At 35.5% G+C, this 19,456-nt stretch overlaps 1 protein-coding gene across 1 annotated transcript; it reads right to left on the minus strand.

The window, feature by feature from the left end:
• Positions 1-1,158: 1,158 nt before the first annotated feature.
• On the minus strand, positions 1,159-18,714 carry HELRODRAFT_75052 (hypothetical protein; the record flags this gene model as incomplete). Its single annotated transcript, XM_009015164.1, has 16 exons — positions 1,159-1,455; positions 1,602-1,797; positions 1,988-2,161; positions 2,254-2,422; positions 4,939-5,045; positions 6,362-6,430; positions 6,992-7,151; positions 9,714-9,787; positions 11,109-11,241; positions 12,646-12,759; positions 13,600-13,722; positions 13,858-14,032; positions 15,252-15,377; positions 16,864-16,987; positions 18,152-18,228; positions 18,433-18,714. 16 exons carry the CDS (start codon positions 18,712-18,714, stop codon positions 1,159-1,161), a joined length of 2,400 nt encoding a protein of 799 aa, XP_009013412.1.
• Positions 18,715-19,456: the final 742 nt, after the last annotated feature.

The following is a 19,456-nucleotide window of genomic DNA, read 5'->3' on the forward strand; positions in this document are numbered from 1 at the left end:
GTCGTTAAAACTTATTGCTCACATTTTTTATTTACATTCATTATTTTAATCTTTTATTTGTTAATTTAGTTAAGTCTGTTGATTATTTCTTGGATCGTCATATGATTAATTTATTCGCCGCATTTATTGCAAATATTTGAATCCTGTTCGCCAGAGCATTTTATTAATAAACACCGCATTTTTTAGATTCTATATTTCTTTATAAAGTTTTACAAAAAAGACGTCAGCCATTCATACAGAATCCAAAGTTGGCCAATCAATCAGTCTTCGTTTTGCGTCCAGAGACCCGGTTTCCCGAGGTAGGACGTTGTTCTCTTTGCCATCAACTTTTTGCGCCAAATTAGACAATCAGTTGTATCCATTTCATTTAAATTTAGAGCTTTCATGTCTTGCTCGATTGTTTTCATTTTCATTTCAGTTCGTTGAAGTTGTTGTTCCAGTTTGGTTGTCATTGGCCATGTTTCTGCACCATATAACAACACCGGACGTATCACAGATTTATAAAGTCTTGATCGTAGTGGTAGTGGGATGTCACGCCGCATCAATATAGAGGCAAGGAGATGCCATTTATTCCAGGCTGCACGTATGCGTGCACGAACGGCAGCTTCAGCTGTTCCAGTTCAATCCAGAACATCCCCTAGATATTGAAACGATGTGACTTTCTCTACCTTAATGGCTTCAAAAATATTGCTATTTCGAATTTGTTGTTGTGGATTGATGCAAGCAGGACAAACAAAATTGGACACTTTAGATAAAATACCAATTATTTTTGAACAACGTTTGTGACACCATTGTTTGTGACGACGAAAGTTCGTCGTTTAACCTATTTTAATTTCAAACAGCGCTCATCAGACAAGATAAGCTTGTTGGAAGGCTTATTCAAAAAACACACTTTCTCAAAATTTCAGCTGGCTGGATGAATTGTTAGTGGGTAAAATTCGTAAAAGAGAGAATCATGTGACTAGGTGACAAAAAAAAAGTATGAAAAAGATTCAAATGCGGATTTTTTGGATGAGGACAAAAAATAAGATCCAACATGCTTGTATGTATGTATGTATACGGGAAAAAAATTAGAACGTATGAACACGTGTAATTGTTGCTGTTTAAATAAATGTTAAATATATTTTATGCCTCATAATATCAAAATAATTAAAGAAACTATGTTGCTGATAATTTCAATAATTCACATTGAATTAGAGTCATCATATAGTTAACTTCCCATAAACAACACCGTCCTGACCATTGTCGTTTGATCATTGTCATTCTCAATAAAGTCTCCACCCACCTGATAGGAATCATTAGGAGTACAACAATCGGAAAAAATATCTGGATGTAGTTGATGCCGCAGAGAGCCACGAGACAAAGAATGATGAGTTGCAGCATCTGGAGACTTGTAAACGTGTGGATGCGCCTCTGCGGCACGGTTCGAATGTAGTGCGTTGGCGGGTAGGAAGCCTGGAGGTTTGTTGTTGGTGTTGTTGTTGTTATGTGTAAGTTTTTAAGTTAATTACATATTTGATTTGCAAACATGAGTTTATGAACAATTTCGAATTAAAAAAATCTAAAACAAATGTTTAATATATTCTAATGCAAAATTCAACCTGCTCTGTGACCATGAGCATGAGTCTTTCGAAGAGTTGGTTCTTCCTCATCATGATGGTGACAGCCAGGTACAACAAGAGTCCGTTGAGTACTGCTCTTGGGATGAGGAAGAGCACGTGAATGACCATCATGGTCAGTGCGATCAATATGTGGCTCAATAGACTGGTCAGTCTCGTTTCAGTAACTGATATGATTCTGTTATGACACGTTAGAAAAAAATTTAGTTAGGGTATATACTAACAACAAATATTTATAAATTATTTTTGTATTTTTAAGGATTTCAACTATATGGCATAAATAACTAACAAGCATTAATATTCTGTAGCAGCAAACATCAATAATTACAAAAAGAACAACAATTCCAACATCACAGCCGTGAACAAACTTCTGATTGACTTTCCCCTGATCCACTCTTTCTTCAAGTTCAGCCAGAGCCAGAATGTGAAGAGGAGTTTGGGGCAGGGATGGATGGACGGGAGGCAAACCGAGGAGTGCAAGCAGCATGTTTAGGATGGCCACGATCAGTAAGTTCCAATTTAATGTTTGATTTTTCTTTAATCTGCGTAGTTTTTGGTTAAAAAACATTTGAATAATTTTTGGAATAAAATATATTATCAGAACTTTATCGGTATTTATAACAAGTAGACGAACCTGTTCTCTCGACTGCCCACAATTCCTTCGACCACAGTCTGATTGACAAAGAAGAGTACGGACATCAACCACCCAAGTACGAAAGCACCAAGTACAACTGACCAGGAAGTCCCTGCGTGCTGGCTTATTATTTCAACGATTGGTCGGTTGTTCATCTGAACGTGTGTCACTGTTTATGAGATTCATTTGAGAGTTAATGAGACGAAGTTCGTACATCGAAACTAGTTACGGCCAACCAGTTAAATCAGTTATTCGTTTGATAAATATGATGAATATATCGAATCACGTGAGCATGTATGAATATTTGAAAATAGTTAAAAATTCATTTAAACTATTTGGGAACTGAAAAAAATTGAATGGTAATATAAGTCCTATGCAATACTACAATCTAATTATTTATTTGATAAATAAGTAAAGCCATTCTTGTCTATTTTCATGGTTTATGTATTTGATGCAGCTGTAAAGTATTTGATTAAAGTTTGTATCATAAAAGACATTATCTGTTAACATTAATTGGTCTTGTCACTTTCGAAGATATTTGCAGCGCCGACAAGCTTTTCAGCAGTTAAAAAAACGTACGTTCATAATTATTTGTTAGGAATGTTAATGAGGATACTACATCAAAACAAAACAAAACATGCTCTGATTTATATTTATCATTCGAGATTATGAGTTGCCTAATAACAATATAAGCTAAATATTTATGCTTGATATCTGTAAAACGTGAAAATTGTTTTAAACATTTTGTAGATTGGAACAAAATTACGTCAACTTAAACCGTGCGTTTTTTGTAGATGAAAAATAAATTTATTACATTTAACTTGCACGAGGAAATTTAACACTGTCAATTGTGGCAGGCAATCAATTTAAAAATAAAACCAGGAAAAGGTAAGAAAATGTTTGGATTGGGTCGGCCCGACTGATGCTAGTTTAATTTTTGCAAACGACAAATCAAGAACACTCTCCAAACTAAATACCAGAATACCATTCAACAGTTCAACCATGCCCAAACGACCAGAGAGACCACCGACCAAGCAGTTTCACACCAGTTCAGTCAGAGAAGGAATATCAAATAACAACTATTACACATCTCCGATTTCACTCAATAAAAGACATGACTTCACAAAAACTTTTATTATCAATCTAAAAGAACAAACACTCTCAAGAAAAACAAGAAAATTATTAGCACAACTAAGATCAGGCCATTGTCACTCCTCAACGACTGCCAGAACAGAATAAACCCAAACATTTCAAACATCTGGCCGGCATGTAACAACAGTCTTCACAGGGTTCAACATCATTTCAACTTTCCCAACAACTCTGCAGAACTACAACCAATTCATTCTTGAACAAAACCAACAGACGTTTCTGCTTGGCTATTTACTACAACAACAATTTTCACGTAACAATCAACCGATTTTTGCCAACAACAACAACAACAGCTGATGGTAATGGAAATATTTTCAGACTGGCAATGTTCATAGGATTAGCATATTTGTAAAACGTCGATTAACATTAACTAGTCAACTTTCAAAAATGCCCTTATTATAGTAGTAGGTGAAATTTTCATTAATAAAAATAAAACGGGTGAACAATCTGATCCACCACTTATTTGATCATAACTGGAGTGTTCCAGGAGTGTTCCAGCTCCATTTGTTTACAATCTTCTAAGAAGCATTGTACATTTTATAACAATATATTAATCCACGAATCCGTTCATTCGTTATCAGTCAAAATTATCATATACATTATCCATCGTCATGAACAACACTGAATGCCTTCTCTCTTCCAAGGAATCATTCGCAACAATGCAAATACAAATTTTGTTTGTTTTTATGTTCAAGGTATATACTTCCATCTATATGAGAGTGCGTGTGGATGAATTTTCCTGCATGAAAGTTACTGCATATATTTCTATAGTCCTATATATATATATACATATATATATATATATATATATATATATATATATATATACATATACTGTGTGTGGTGTGTGTATATATATATTACACTCCATAGTGTGTGCGTCTGCTCTATTGCTTCTACTCAAACTTCATCTGTACAAATGAGAGTTTCTAAAGGTTTTTCCTTATTTTGGCATTTATAAATTAATTTTGATTGTTTACAAATAGTTATATATAAATATAGTCCCCTGCAATAAAGGTACAATAATTGTTTCCTACTGCCCATTACACTTGCATACGCGTGCTTGAATAGAAGTGTGTGTGTGTGTATGTGTGTGTTTTATGTGTGTGTGTGTGTGTGTGTTGTATGTGTATGTGGTGTGTGTGTGTTGTATGTGTGTGTGTGTGTTGTATGTGTGTGTGTGTGTGTGTGTGTGTGTGTGTGGTGTGTGTGTATGTGTGTGTGTTGTATGTGTGTGTGAGTGTGTGGTGTGTTGTGTATGTGGTGTGTGTGTGAGTGGTGGGTGTGAGTGTGTGTGTGCGTACGTGCGTTTGTGCATTTCATTTTAAAATATATTTACTCAATAATGAACATTTTAATGAAACAAAAAAAAAACAGAAAAACAAACATACGTACATTCACACATAGGATTATGCAAAATTTGTTGATGTTAATAAAATAAGCATAAACACACGAACACACATCTAGATACATAAATTATGAGATAAATAAATATAGACACATGTGCACATATAAAATTGATTGACATCGTCTTACACTTGACGTCCTTGAATATGAAGGATCCAACAATGGAGACGACGACGACTCCCATTGGCAGGGAGAGATCAGCCAGCAGGGAGCGTTTACTCGCGTTTAAAAATGGACTGTAATGAAAATTGGAAAGTGTCTGAGTACGAGTTGGCCCGATTAATGATGTCACGTGATTATTAGTAGCAGTCACGTGATGATTAGTAGCAGTCACGTGATGATTAGTAGCAGTACAAGATGGAGATGATACGTTGATAGTTGTGAAAATAACAAACACGTTTGTTGACAGTGGTGTTGTTGATGATTGCGGTTTAATGAGCGAGAAAAGTTAACGAATCGAAAGTTATAAAATCAGTTAGTTAATCATTTACGTCAGGGTCTGCAATTTTGCAGCATTAGTTAAATTTTTGCATATCTGACAACGTTCTAACTTTCCATAAAATCGTACAAATGAATAAATAAAAAAACTCAAAACAATAGAAACATCAGAGTTCTTAACAAATGCTTAAAACAATTCTACTTTCGTAATTTTTTATCTAGAAAAAAAATATTTTTTGCTTAAAAATAACTACTTTCTAAGAGTATTGATGAAAAAAAATCCATAATTATTGCGTTCAAGTGACATTTCACAGATCCTGCGTCAGAGCTGATTTTTTTTTTAAGAAAAATAAAAAAGTTTCGAGCAAAAGTTCTGAAACTACACAATAATTTATTTTTTCACTTTCCGATAAAGCACTGAAAACCTGTCAACTACCAACAGCATGCCAATAGTTTTCTTGGTGTATTGAACTAAATTGTTAAACTGCAATCTTTCTTATGAAGTTAAGTTAGTTGAAGAACCTAATATAAAAGATAGCCAATGGCGTTTGACATTTTTTTTTCAAATTTGTGTGAAACTGTAAAGTAATCCACATTACCCCCCTCACCCATATCATTGTTATGGGTGAGGGGGGTAATAGAGTTCTATGTATTACTGATCCTATAAACGGCTCAAAGATTAAATATACACCATCTATGCTATGGGCTCTAGGGTTTATCTTTTTATTTACACTTGGTGGATTAACAGGAATTGCCAAAAGCTCATGTTGAAGCACCAGTTGCTGGATCTATAATTCTTGCAGCTATCCTACTTAAACTTGGTGGGTTTGGCCTATATCGAATATCTATATTATTTCCATGAATAAGAATGAGAATCTCATCTATTATTAGTTCAACAATCATGGTAATTATACTCCCTGTATCAATTCTATGGTTTATTACCAACTTAGCAGAAATCAACAGCTTTCATTTTAAATAGAGACATATGGATTAAAAAGTTATGGTCTGAGTATTTTAATTTTTCTCGTAATCGTACATAGTTATGCAAAATATCATATATATCAACATTCAATTACATCTAGACAATATTTAATAACGAGTGGTTCACACATACGTTTTGGTAAAGTTGAACAAGAAGAGGCTGAACCAGAGAGCTGCAAGTGTTAGCAGCAGACACAGCAAGCTGCTCTCCCGCGTGCAACTTTTTTCAAAAGTGTTGTTGTTATTGTTATGGGGCTTGAGGACATTTTTGGAGATTTTGTTGTTGCTGTTAGTGTGGTTTTTCGAAACTTTTCCTGTATCGCGTTTTATGACGTTGTTGTGCAATATTTCGGTGGAGTTGTACAACTTGTTTTCCTCGTTATTCGTACTATGTCTCCTGTCTCTAACGTTGTTGCTAATATTGTTGTTGTGGATGATGACGATGGTGGTGTTGTTGTAGATGATGACGTCGTTGTGATAAGGCAACGTGTGTGGCTTGTAGTAGTTGCGTGTTTTACGCCTCTTGTTGTGGTGATGATGAGTTGTGGTGTTTTTGAGGTTGTGGTTTGACGTGCGAATGATATTATTATTTTCGTTATTAATTATATTCTTGTTATAATCAACGAAATCATTTTGATAATTATAATTAATTGTATTGGTGTATTTTTTCGAAGTTACAAATTGATATGAATTTGCCACCCAGTTACTCGCGTCATTCATCGATGTGGTGGTTGTTGTGGTAGTGGTGGTTGCGGCTGGTGACGTGGTGGCTGATATGGTTTCTAAAACTGTCGCTGATATCGTAGTGCTGGTTGGTGGCAATGCAATGTTAATGAATGGCTTGGCGGATTTTTTTGTTGATGTTGAAGAGCTCGTTGACGAGAGGTTTTTGCAGACAGGGGAGTAATAATTAGATTGAAAATCTGCATCGATCGTTTGTTGGTTAAACAAGTGATTAAATATACAACGTCTACCATGTAATTTATTTCAAAATAAGTTTTTTACTTCAAGTATATATTAAAATAAAAAATAGATTTAAAACTAAGAAATTTTTAAAAGTTTATTTAAGTGAAGTGCTGCATAAATTTTAAACCTAATGCATGATAATCATTTTTCACATTCATTTTTACTCATAACACACCAGTCTAAATTTGCTAAAAAAATGAAAACAAAGAGATCAAATGTAGAATACAAAAAGAATCACTATATTAACACGCACGAGATAATGTATGTTGTCTATGTTATTTTTATGAGTTGCCAAGCTAAGTGCATTGTAAGTGGCCAGATCACCAAAGACTGAAAAAAGTAGAACACAACACAGACATGATGAAAAGATTGGAAAAAGTATAAACAAAATCAGAAATACATTAGAATAAATCTGGAAACCAACGCCAGCAACCTGAAAGCCGCATTCCATGCAGTAAGCCAGAATTGTGAAACAAAAATATTATAAACCGCAGATAACTTATAGAACATAGAAGTTAAAATGAGAAAATAAATTTGAAGTTCAAACCAAAAAGTGACAAAAACGGAATGGAAAACAACAAACTTTGTTGCAAAATAAAGAAGAAAATTCGTCGTTTGGTGAGACTTCTGGAAAGAAATGAAACAGGCTACCAGGTAATAAAAAATTATAAAAACAAAGTTGGAACGTCCTGATGGCAGAATAAAACGAGGTGGATGAAATATACTGAGGACCTATTAACAGATCAGATAAGAACAAGTACTGAACAAAAAGGCTTTGGAGACCTTTAATAAAGGAAAACATTTAATAAAGAAAAAATGAAAAACAACTAAAGCGAACAAAATAAAATTTTGACAGAATTGATAGAAATATGATAGGTTGGGCTTAGCAATAAAAAAAAGAGGACTAGGACAGATAAGATCTTTTGAAATGAAGTGTTGTGTTGTACAAAATTGTTTGGAAACAGCTGAAGAAAAAATGGGAAAGAAAGTAAGTAGGAACCAGATTGAAAATGAAAAAAATACTTATGAAAAGTTAAAGTAAAAAATATTAGGACTCTAAATTTGTGATGTTGACCAGAAAGTGGAAGGAAAAAATTGGAATGCTTGACAAAAAATGACTGGGATAAAAATGTGGAACACGTTGAAATTGGTCAATAAAAGTTGACGTTAGTGACGTCAACAATCTAATATGACATTAAAATAGGTCATCGATTTGTCGATTGATCAGTCAATCATGGATTGACAGATTGATGAATCGATTGAATATTAAGTAATTGATTAATCATTATTAATTAATCAACAAATAATACTGGTCTACGTATGACAAAAATTTCTGCTGGCTTGAATATTTTTGCTGATTTTGAGTGATGCTGATTCCCTATTTATAATCAAAAATTAAGTAATGACAATTCCTTATCGAGCTCTCAAGCAATTTAACATTGATTTACAATATGAAGTATAAGAATCATTCACTAAGTTAACTCTTAGATTGTTATAATTTGTAAAAAAAATTTGATTAGATAATATTAATGCAATGTAAAAACATAACAAATAAAATTTGAATATAATTTCATTCATTTATTTCTTCTGTGAAACAAATTTGATCACTGCAAAAAATTAAATCCTTTGACGGCTACGAGGTTTGATGGGAAGTCATTTGAGTGGCTATGAAGAAAATGCAGTTTTATACTCACGTTTGTTCCCAGTTTTAAAAATTATCAACAAATTTTCTACTAAAAAATAATATTTGGCTCCTTTGAAGTTTTCCTATCAAGTCTCTAATAACATCATACAAAGCAGACCAAGCGTGTTTTTCTATAATTTTCATGGTATAAATAAACTCTTTGTCTTTAATCGGGAACTTGATTTGTGTAACATCAAATATATCAGTTTTCAATTTTTCACAAAATAGAGCAGACAATTAAGTACACAAATATTTGGTACACTGTCCATTTTGATCCAAAGTTCTGACAAACTGTTTCATAAGTCCCAATTTTACATAAGTAGAGGAGGAAGCAACACTTTATAAGCACCGACAAGTGGCTCATTTTGAAGGCTTTTTCACTAGTCTTAAATTTGTTTTTAATCGACCACATTTTTTAATGTTCCAAAATGGTCGGCTGTCCCATAAGCACAAAAAGCCAGGAAACTTTGTGCATGCCCTTGGCTGTCCTAGGAGCAGGGATATGTCTCTTAAGTTTGCACCTAACATTCGACAATGTTCGTTATATTTTGTTTTTTGTAATATGCTTTTGATAGATTCATATAGTATTTATGCAGATTGCATACCAAGCATTTGTTTTCTTTATCGTTACTTGATCACTTACCAATGGTAATACCGATTCGTTTTCTTCATGTTGTACAGATATCAAAATGGTTATGATATTTGGAATCAGCACAACAATGTACATAAAGATCACATGAAGATGACGCCGACGAGTGCAACTAATTAACAGATCGACTGATTGGCGGAACATGCCCCACCCGACAATTTTTATCAAAACTTAACAGAAACAAACCGTGGACGACGTCTTTGAAAGCGTACGACATCATTGTTATTGCGATGAACAGTGCAAACACTTCCTCGATCGACCTTCGAAAACATTTGGTGAATGAATGAATGAATGAATGAACGAACGAACGAACGAACGAACGAACGAACGAACGAACGAACGAACGAACGAACGAACGAACGAACGAATGAATGAATGAATGAATGAATGAATGAATGAATGAAGTGGATATTTCTGATGGTCTTATTAATCCTAGTAAGAACTGTTATGGGGTGAGTTGCAAGTTGTGTTATTCCCTTTCAGCGCATATAATTTTTAGCTATTAATTAATTACGTAATTATTTAATTACTTTATTTACTTTATTTTCGCAAGCTATTAAGAGCCACTAAAAGGTCACAACAAAAACATCTACAACAACCCAAACATCCACAACTAAACAGCACAACAACACAACAACTCAATGACAGCACAAACATCATAACACAACACAACTTCCACAACAACGACGCAACATTTACAGCTACGCAACAACACAACTTCCACAACAACGACTCAACATCCACAACAACACAATTGCCGCAATAACAACGCAACATCCTCAACAACACAAACATCCGCAACAACACAACTTCCACAACAACAACGCCACGCTTGCAACATCCTCAACAACATAAACAACCACAACAACGCAAAACCTTACCACCTCATTTAAATTGTTCAATAATTTATCTGATTTATTGTCATGAATGACACGGCACGAAGGATATAATGATGATAGAATGATGCACAAAACATTATATCTTGTTTTTGTTATATGAGTATTTCATATTTTGTTCAAATTTCATTTCTATTATTTTGTTTATTCTCATTTATAAAAATTGTCTACAATATCGTGGAGAGACGCAATGTAGCAAACAACTTGCATACACTCAGAGGTTATTGGTGAAAAAAAGGTCAATGTAACATTTGTTGGCGTTGCTTAATTTTATCATTTTCTTTTATAATTCATCCATTGCTCAGATCTGCGTATATTTCAAAATATTTTGTAATTATAAAACTGTAATGCATCTGTCAGGAAGATAAATGTGCTAATAACTTAAAGCTATCTGCCCAGCTATAAGCTTCAACAGTTGTGGTTCTTCGAAACAAGCCACTTAACATATTTGAAACAATGCCAGCATGAGGCGTGCGTGCGTGGTACATTCTTCGGCAGCATTTGAACCAGGTTGATGCGTTGAAACTGCGCAAACATACTTTTTACGCTTTGAGCCATTTGCGTGCATTTATATTTTTTGCATTTAATTATACCATACAATAGCACACTTGTATTCTGGGAAAAAAATAATTTGACAAAATTTTGAAACTGAAAAACAGTAAAAAATATTTAAATAAGAGTTTACCTGGTAGAGAACTTCATGCATTTGGCAACATCCAGAAAAGCATAAGTGAGCAGAAATATGGCATTCCACAAGCTGGTCCAGGCGAAGAGGGTCTCGAAATCTACGTCCCAATCTCGAGATATGAAGAAGACAACTGCATTGATTGGATTATGATGGAAGAAATATTATGATAACCTTATAACCTCGCACGTAAAAAAATAACGTTCAAAATTTTGGAAAAATTTTTACGAAGAGGTTTGTAGAATTAATTTATAAACTGACACATAATTATTTTGATGATAATAAAATGATCCCAATTAATATGAAAAAATATGGATGATTTATTCTATTGACTATAAAATTTTTGCCATACTTTTCGTTTATGTACTTGCCTTTGTGTCATCTTGTCATGTGAAGTTCTATTTTACAATTTTTACCCATTTCAGACAGCTGAAATTTTTATTGTAAATGCATTTCGGCGGTGTGACGGCCTAGTGGGTGTTGCTGTGGTGCCTGGTGGTGCCTGGTGCTGTTTCGCAGTGAAAGTTGCAAGGACCAGGTTCGAATACAACAAAAAGATTCCCACCTATCACATGCCTTGTTTGTGATGCGTTGTTTCGTATTGTGTGGTGGTGATTCTTCCGAGCCTAAGAAAAGAGTTACAGACCTTCTCCAACTTAAAAGCTATCTAGCAAGTGCATCTATTTTACATGAGTTAATTAATTTATTTATTAAACTAACCAAATTCAAATCAAATTTAGTTGATTAGCTGACTTCAACATACTGTCTTTTTAGCTTTATCAAAGTATTATAACAAAACGTAAAATCTGATTGTGTAATGGTTTTTTTTATTAAAATGCTCTGATGAAAAAATTTCAAAAATTTTCAAAAAAATGCTGCTTATACAATTTTTCGATGACATTCTTTAGCAGACTTAATGAATTGTTAATGAGTTTTTTAAAGGGTGTCATTTAGAGGCTCACAGTCGAAAATGTCAAAGCCAATACCATTTAGAAACACCACATATTAAGTGTGAACGAGAAATGTTTATGTCCAAACACCAAACACAATTGATTTTTTATGCAAATCCCATGATCTAAAGCAAAAATCAGACGATTTTTATGATTTCAAAGTTGTAGCAGTTGAACACTTCAAATTATAAGATTTTCAGTAGACGACATTTTAAGAAGGTCACTAAAATTCAACACATTTTGAAAGAAGAACTGAACGCAACAAAACATATAACGAAGACCAATAACTTCATTGTTTTTGAATTTGAACAAAAATTTTAGAAACAGAAGATGTAAAAGATGTGATGTAAAATGACAAAATAAAGTTATACGGTCGGTAGTATTTGTAATTTTTTTTGTATGCCCACGAACAAAATGCATTTTGAAGAGTTGATGAAATGTTTTGTAAAAGAATAATTTTAACATTTGTGTAAAATATTTAGAAAGTTAAAATTAAAAAATTTTTTTAATATTGAAAAAATCAAAATAAATTAATTAAAATTAATAATTTTGAACAAAAGATAAAATAAAATAATTAAAATGAATACTTTTTGTGTAGAGGACCAAAGGAGCTGTTGTCATGATGATAATGGTTGGTTGACCTCCAACGAGAGCAAAGGTCAAACCTCCAATTGTCTGGGAGCAGAGAGCTTTCTTGATGTCTTGGTTCATTTAAATTAAAAACATTTTATCAATAACATGTTTTATTTTTGTCAGACTGACTGAAAATTATTTATTAAAATTCCAAAGCGAACTTTCAACTAGTAGCAAGTATCAATAATATAATGTATGTTTGTAAAATTTTTAAAACTGTAACTAAATCTCGATGCAACCACAATTATTATTATTATCATTATTATTTTGTTATTCACTCTATTGACGTTTCTCAGAGGATAGTACTGTGATTAAAAGCTTTGTGAACAAATAACTTATTAACTCTCTTCTGAAATCTTTTTCTGGAACAATTGTTGGAAGATCATTCCATACCTTGGGCAGAGCAACCTGCACACATCTGTCACCCTGTTTTGTCCTAGGAATTACCATCATTTCTGATGAAACTAAACGCAATGCATGTCTCACATCAACTTCAGTTCTTTTGTGAAAAACCTCCTTCAGACATTCTGGGCCACCACCATGTACGCAACCATGAGCCACCACGGCCATATTAAATCTTATCCATTTCCAGATCGGCAGCCAGTGGAGACTTTCCAACCACTTTGTAATGTGATCACGTCTACTTAGACCAATGACCAATCTGGCGGCAGCATTCTGGATTCGTAACATTATCAGTGACAAATAATGTTGTTGTCACGTCAGCTGAGATGATTCCCGCTCGTATCAGTAGTATATCGGCTATAAGATGTTTAACATTTTATAAAAACCTACATTTTGTTGTTGCTGTCATCATAATCTAAATCATCTAGTATGACAATTACCACAACAATCTCTTTTTCAAAAACAATTTTTCATACTAAAAAAATAATTTTTGCTTGAAAGCTCACCGAAATATCCTCCAGTGACGTCATAATTAACAGCGCTGAGGGCGATGGCCGGGAAGAGGCAGACGAAGTAGAGGAAGAAAGTCGTCGAGATGACCTTGCGTATGCTGTGACGGCTGCGAAATGCTGTTCGTTCGTGTTTATTTGAGAGATGCAATCAAACAACATAGGAACAATCTAAAGTCAAATTACTGAAACAACAATATCTTTCAATTTTTTAAAGGCAGAGAAAAATTAGAACAAGTGAAAAAATAAAAAAACCGTCGGTGAAGTCGGACACGTAGGATGGAACTCTCAGCAAGAAGTCTTTCTTGATGCCCTTACAAAAGGTCAGTTTCCTTCTGGAGAAGAGGTGGAACACGTGCTGCGAGAACATGGTGGTCGTTGTTTTTGTTGAATCACTGGGCGTAGTGATTTCAGTTTGCTGTTGCTGCTGCTGTTGTTGCTGTTGTTGTTGATTGTTGTTCAGCAAAACGATGTTAATATTTTCCAAGCTACCACATGTTGAACTTCTCAGGCCTGGACGCTCTATAATTGGCAGTGCTTGCTTGCTATTGTTGTCATTGCTTTGTCGATGTACTTGAGCCTCAAGTTGTTGTTGAAGTTGCTGCTGCTGCTGCAGTTGAAACTGTTGTTGTTGCCGCTGCTGATATTCCTGATCACTATCGATAGAGTCGTGTCGTTGTTGTTGTTGGCGGTCGTGATGATGATGGGAGAAAAACTTCCCGATGGTTTTAAATTTGAAAAGATGCTTGTGTTGTTTGTGATGGGACTGCTGGGACTGGGGCTTCTGCAGGGCGTCTGCGCCTGCTTCCTTCTTCGAACGCCCCTTCACGCTTTTGATCTGCAAACGACATCACGTGACGTGGATATCTCAATTGTATAATTTTCAGAATGAATGACGAATAGGCCGGTACAAAACGTTATTAATCGAGAAATGTGTTTGCAAGTTGAAATTGGGGATTTTAGTTTTTCAATTTTATTTATGTCTAAAAAATTAATTGCAATTTTTAATGATAATTGGTTACTGAATGAATAAAATGCATTTGTGTAATTCAATTCACTGTAATTCACTTGTTTTTTTTAAGTTAACAGCCTTGCATTTTTAAAATGTGCTTTACAATATATTTATTGATAATAAGTTTATGATTTGTAAAAATATATGACCAAAAATTATGAAAAATGACAAGAATTTTTTAAACTGCAAGCACTTAAATTAAACTGCAAGCAAATAAATTAAACACAATAGTAATCAACACAAAAACGTTGAATTGCAATCACTTATATCATCAAACAGCCACAACCTCACAACTTCCCAACAACTTTTCAACAACTTCCCAACAACTGTTCAACAACATCTCAACAACTTTCCAACAACTCACCCTTTTCAATGGATCAGACGTGAATGATAATTTGTGATGCGAGTGCTTGAAACTGCCACTCAACTTTTTCCTCATGGAGCCGACTCCTCCCCCACTTTGAACTGAACCACCGACTACATCAGCACCCACGTTGGCAGCCCCGACACATCCAGCTCCTCCACTGCTGGCCACCCATTCTGCCACATTCCCTCCACCGACCACGCTTTTCTCAGCCTCCCCTTCGACTGCCCCCTGCACAATGTTATCGTTCGTTTTCCTACTCAGCTTGCTGACGTGTTGTCGCAGGAACTGCTTGAATTCAAACTCGCCATCGGCGGCCAGCAATTTCTGGCGGAGACTCGTGTCGGAGAAAAGAGTTGAGAAGGTTCTGCCGAGTTCCAATGCGTTCTTCGTTCCTTTCTGAGTGGCGAATTAATTATTGGTTTTGTAGGTGTTGTGTTGCGTTGGTTTGCAGTTGTTATGGTACAGGTGTGTTGTGTTGAGATGTGATGCAGTTGTGTGTATTAAGGTGTGGTTGTTGTGTTGTGTTGAGGTGTGGTTGTTGTGTAGGAATATTGATATGTTTTGGTGTTTTAATCTTGTGGAGTTGATTTGTTGTCTAGATGATAATTTTCGTGTCTTTGTGCCATTCATTTAAAGTATTTTGTTGAGGTAAGGTTGTTGTTTTGTGTTGAGGTGAGGTTGTTGTGCTGTGTTGTGTTTTCAACTTTTCATTCCATAAAAACATAATTGAAACTTTTATTTACATTTTAAGAATTTGGTTCATGTAACTTTCTAATGAATGACACAAATTCATGTGAACGTAAAGAAAAACTTGTGCCAATGAAATGTACAATGAAGAAATATTTAAAACTTTATTATTACGACAGCCAGCAAAACACAGAAATAATATATTTTATCTGACAATAACTTCAACCCTGCAATAATCCCCTCTGAAGGAAACAAACGTCAAGCAGTAGCAGCCTCCATGCCAGAAACGTCAGAAAGATAATTATTCCATGAGCGAAATTGCATTGTGGCATGAATCATCAGCCCAATTACCTCATAAGCCACATAATGGAATAACTTTATATCTCAACATTACCATAAACTCTATTATAAAGTGCATCGTAAAAGATATTATTACGAACGTCGTCAAAGTTCTCAACAAAACTTTCAGCACCAACATCGTCACGAGCGTCCTTACAACACACACACACACAAACAAACACACACACACACTGACACACGCGCACGCACAGAAACAAGAAAAAACAAACAAAAAACCTGACACAACACAGTCGTGTTCCACTAACAGAAAAAAAGAGAAGAGAGATAGAGAGAGAGAGAGAGAGAGAGAGAGAGAAAGAAAGAAAGAGAGTGAGCGAGAAAGAGAGAGAGGAACATAATTACATAGTTTTTCGGTGGCCGCCACTAACAACGCATAAAAACATAATACTTATATTAATAAATAAATATTAATATAAATAATATATAATATTATAAATATATATATATTATATTATATTATAAATAATATTAATATAAATATTAATAAATATTAATAATAACATAATAACATAATACATAGAAAAAAAAACATACTTTCTTAATATGTACAACCACCAACACACACGCGCACACACACACGCACACACCACCCCAAACTCAGTTAGAAACAAAACAACATAAATCCTTAGTAAATTACACCAACACACGCACATACACACCAACACAAACACGAACACACACTCAGAAACAATACAACGTACCACTTTGGCATGCACTTCTGTCTTCACCACCAACACACACCAACTAACACACACACCAACCAACACACACACCACCCCAAACACATGCACCACCCCAAACACACCAATACCAAGAGAGAAACAACCCAACCGACCTCTTTGGTGGGGGCCACCACCAACACGACGAACCGCACTTCCTGACTCGTCCTTCCCAGATTTGTTGGTGACTTCAATCGGGCAATTGCAACATTTCGGCGTTGAATGCTGGCCAGACTGCCCCTGCATGCAGATTAATAATTGCATCATTAATTGATTGATGCGCCGGGCTAAGTGATGGATTCACTTAGTCATGCGACGCGGTGTTCGTTCGTTCGTTCGCTTGTTTATTCGTTTGTTTGTTCGTTCGTTCGTTTGTTTGTTTTAGCCGCTACTTTGATTGATTGTTCGTTCTTCCAAGCGCAATCTTGTTTTTCATGTTTGCATTTGTTCACGTTGGTTTTGTTCGCTCGACTATTAGGCAGTATGTTTCGGAGGCGAAGGGGGGTGCTGCATGTTTATCGGGGTTGTGAAGTTTATCATATTGTCTTCTAGCATTGCAAACGACAATCAAAATTCAGCGCTGCATCACCGCTGCACCTAACCAAGGCATCAAGTTGCCTTGGTTTGGTGGCTTAATCAGTTGCCCATTAATTAAATGCAAACATTTCAGAAATCCGCTTAAAATGGATTCACAATAACAACATTTTTTTTAGGTCACTAATTTTTGGAATACTTTAATTTTTCTGAAAAAAAAAAATTCTGATAATAATAATGTTACTCGCGTCCGTCATCATCATCATCATCATCATCATCATCATCATCATCATCATACCATCATCGTCATCATATCATATCATCATCATATCATCATCGTCTTCATCTTCCATGCACTTCAGGAAAGGTCCGGTGTCCTTCCTCGTGTCAGCAACTGTTACTGCATCAGTGGGCAGTAAGTAGCATGTGATGTTGAATGTTGGTTCTCATCGAATTTAAATTTTGACATAACTGCTAGAAACTTCGAAATGATCACGACACATAATCACGACATAGAAAGTTGAGGAGAAAGTTGAAGATGAACGCGACAGTCTGATTGATATCATCGATCGACTTCAACAAAATATGCACGTAATGAATTAATTGATCAGAGGTTACACGTCAATATCATTGCCAAAATCAGGATCTGGATACTGCAGACCTCCTTGCCGGTGTGGTATCTTCGCAAACAATGAAAAACTCGTTCTACTGTGGCAACCACCACCACCACCACTACCACAACATTTTTTGGACCATTAATTTTTCATTATATACTTTGCAATTCTCATCGCCACCGTCGTTGCCGCCATCATCATCATCATCATCATCGCCATCATCATCATCATCATCATCGCCATCATCATCACTCACAAGATACAGAGCCAGGATTGTTCGTAGTCGTAGCATCCTGTGCTGGTCTTGCACCTGCTCTGAATGGACCTCGAGAGCTGGGTCACTGCATGGTCATCATGACGATGATGATGATGATGATAGTTGTAAAATGAAATAACATAAATAACATTGGCAACGATGAAACACCACAATAAGCAACTAGCCTAACCACACAGCAACACAGACACCCAACCACACAACCACAGACACCCAACCACACAACCACACAGACACCCAACCACACAACCACACAGTCATACAATCACACAACAATGCAACCACAGACAACCTGAATCATGAATGAAGAGAGATTTCTTAGCATCCTGGAAAGCTGCGGTGAACATCTCATGGGCATGTAGAGTTCTCCTCAGCAAGCATTCCACTACAGCTTCCAGACTGGAGGCGGGGACGTCCAACACCAGACTCGTCTCGGCTGCCAGGAAGTTCTCAAGGTCAACGGATGCTCTTATTTCCGTCGTGAAATCCGTCATTGGGATTTTCTGGGGTTTTGTTCGTTCGTTTGTTCGTTCAGCGTGATGCATGGGTGTGTTTCTTGGATTAAAATGACGGTTATGGCGGCAACGACGACTACGATGATGATGATGATGACAACGACGACTATGATAAAGATGGTGGTGGTGATGATGATGACGATGACGACGACGACGATGATAATGATGATGATGGTGATGATGATGATTAAGATGTTCGATAACAAGTGCACTTAATAAATAGGACAATTATGTCATTATTAACTGTTTATTATTTTCATTATTATTATCAGTAGTAGTAGTGGTAGTAGTAGTAGTAGTGGTAGAAGTAGTAGTGGTAATAGTAGTGGTAGTAGTAGTAGTAGTGGTAGTAGTAGTCGTAGTACTGTTGTTGTTATTGTTTTTATTATTATTATTAATTATTATTGTTTTTAATTTCCACTGTTGAAAAATAATAAACGGTTACATCCCGACGCGAAGATGAGTGAGTGAGTGAGTGAGTGAGTGAGTAAGTGAGTGAGTGAGTGAGTGAGTGAGTGAGTGAGTGAGTGAGTGAGTGAGTGAGTGAGTGAGTGAGTGAGTGAGTGAGTGAGTGAGTCAGTCAGTCAGTCAGTCAGTCAGTCAGTCAGTCAGAGTCAGTCAGTCAGTCAGTCAGTCAGTCAGTCAGTCAGTCAGTCAGTCAGTCAGAGTCAGTCAGTCAGTCAGTCAGTCAGTCAGTCAGTCAGTCAGTCAGTCAGTCAGAGTCAGTCAGTCAGTCAGTCAGTCAGTCAGTCAGTCAGTCAGTCAGTCAGAG

This window comes from Helobdella robusta (genome assembly GCF_000326865.2).
Source record: "Helobdella robusta unplaced genomic scaffold HELROscaffold_15, whole genome shotgun sequence".
Taxonomy (NCBI): Eukaryota; Metazoa; Annelida; class Clitellata; order Rhynchobdellida; family Glossiphoniidae; genus Helobdella; species Helobdella robusta.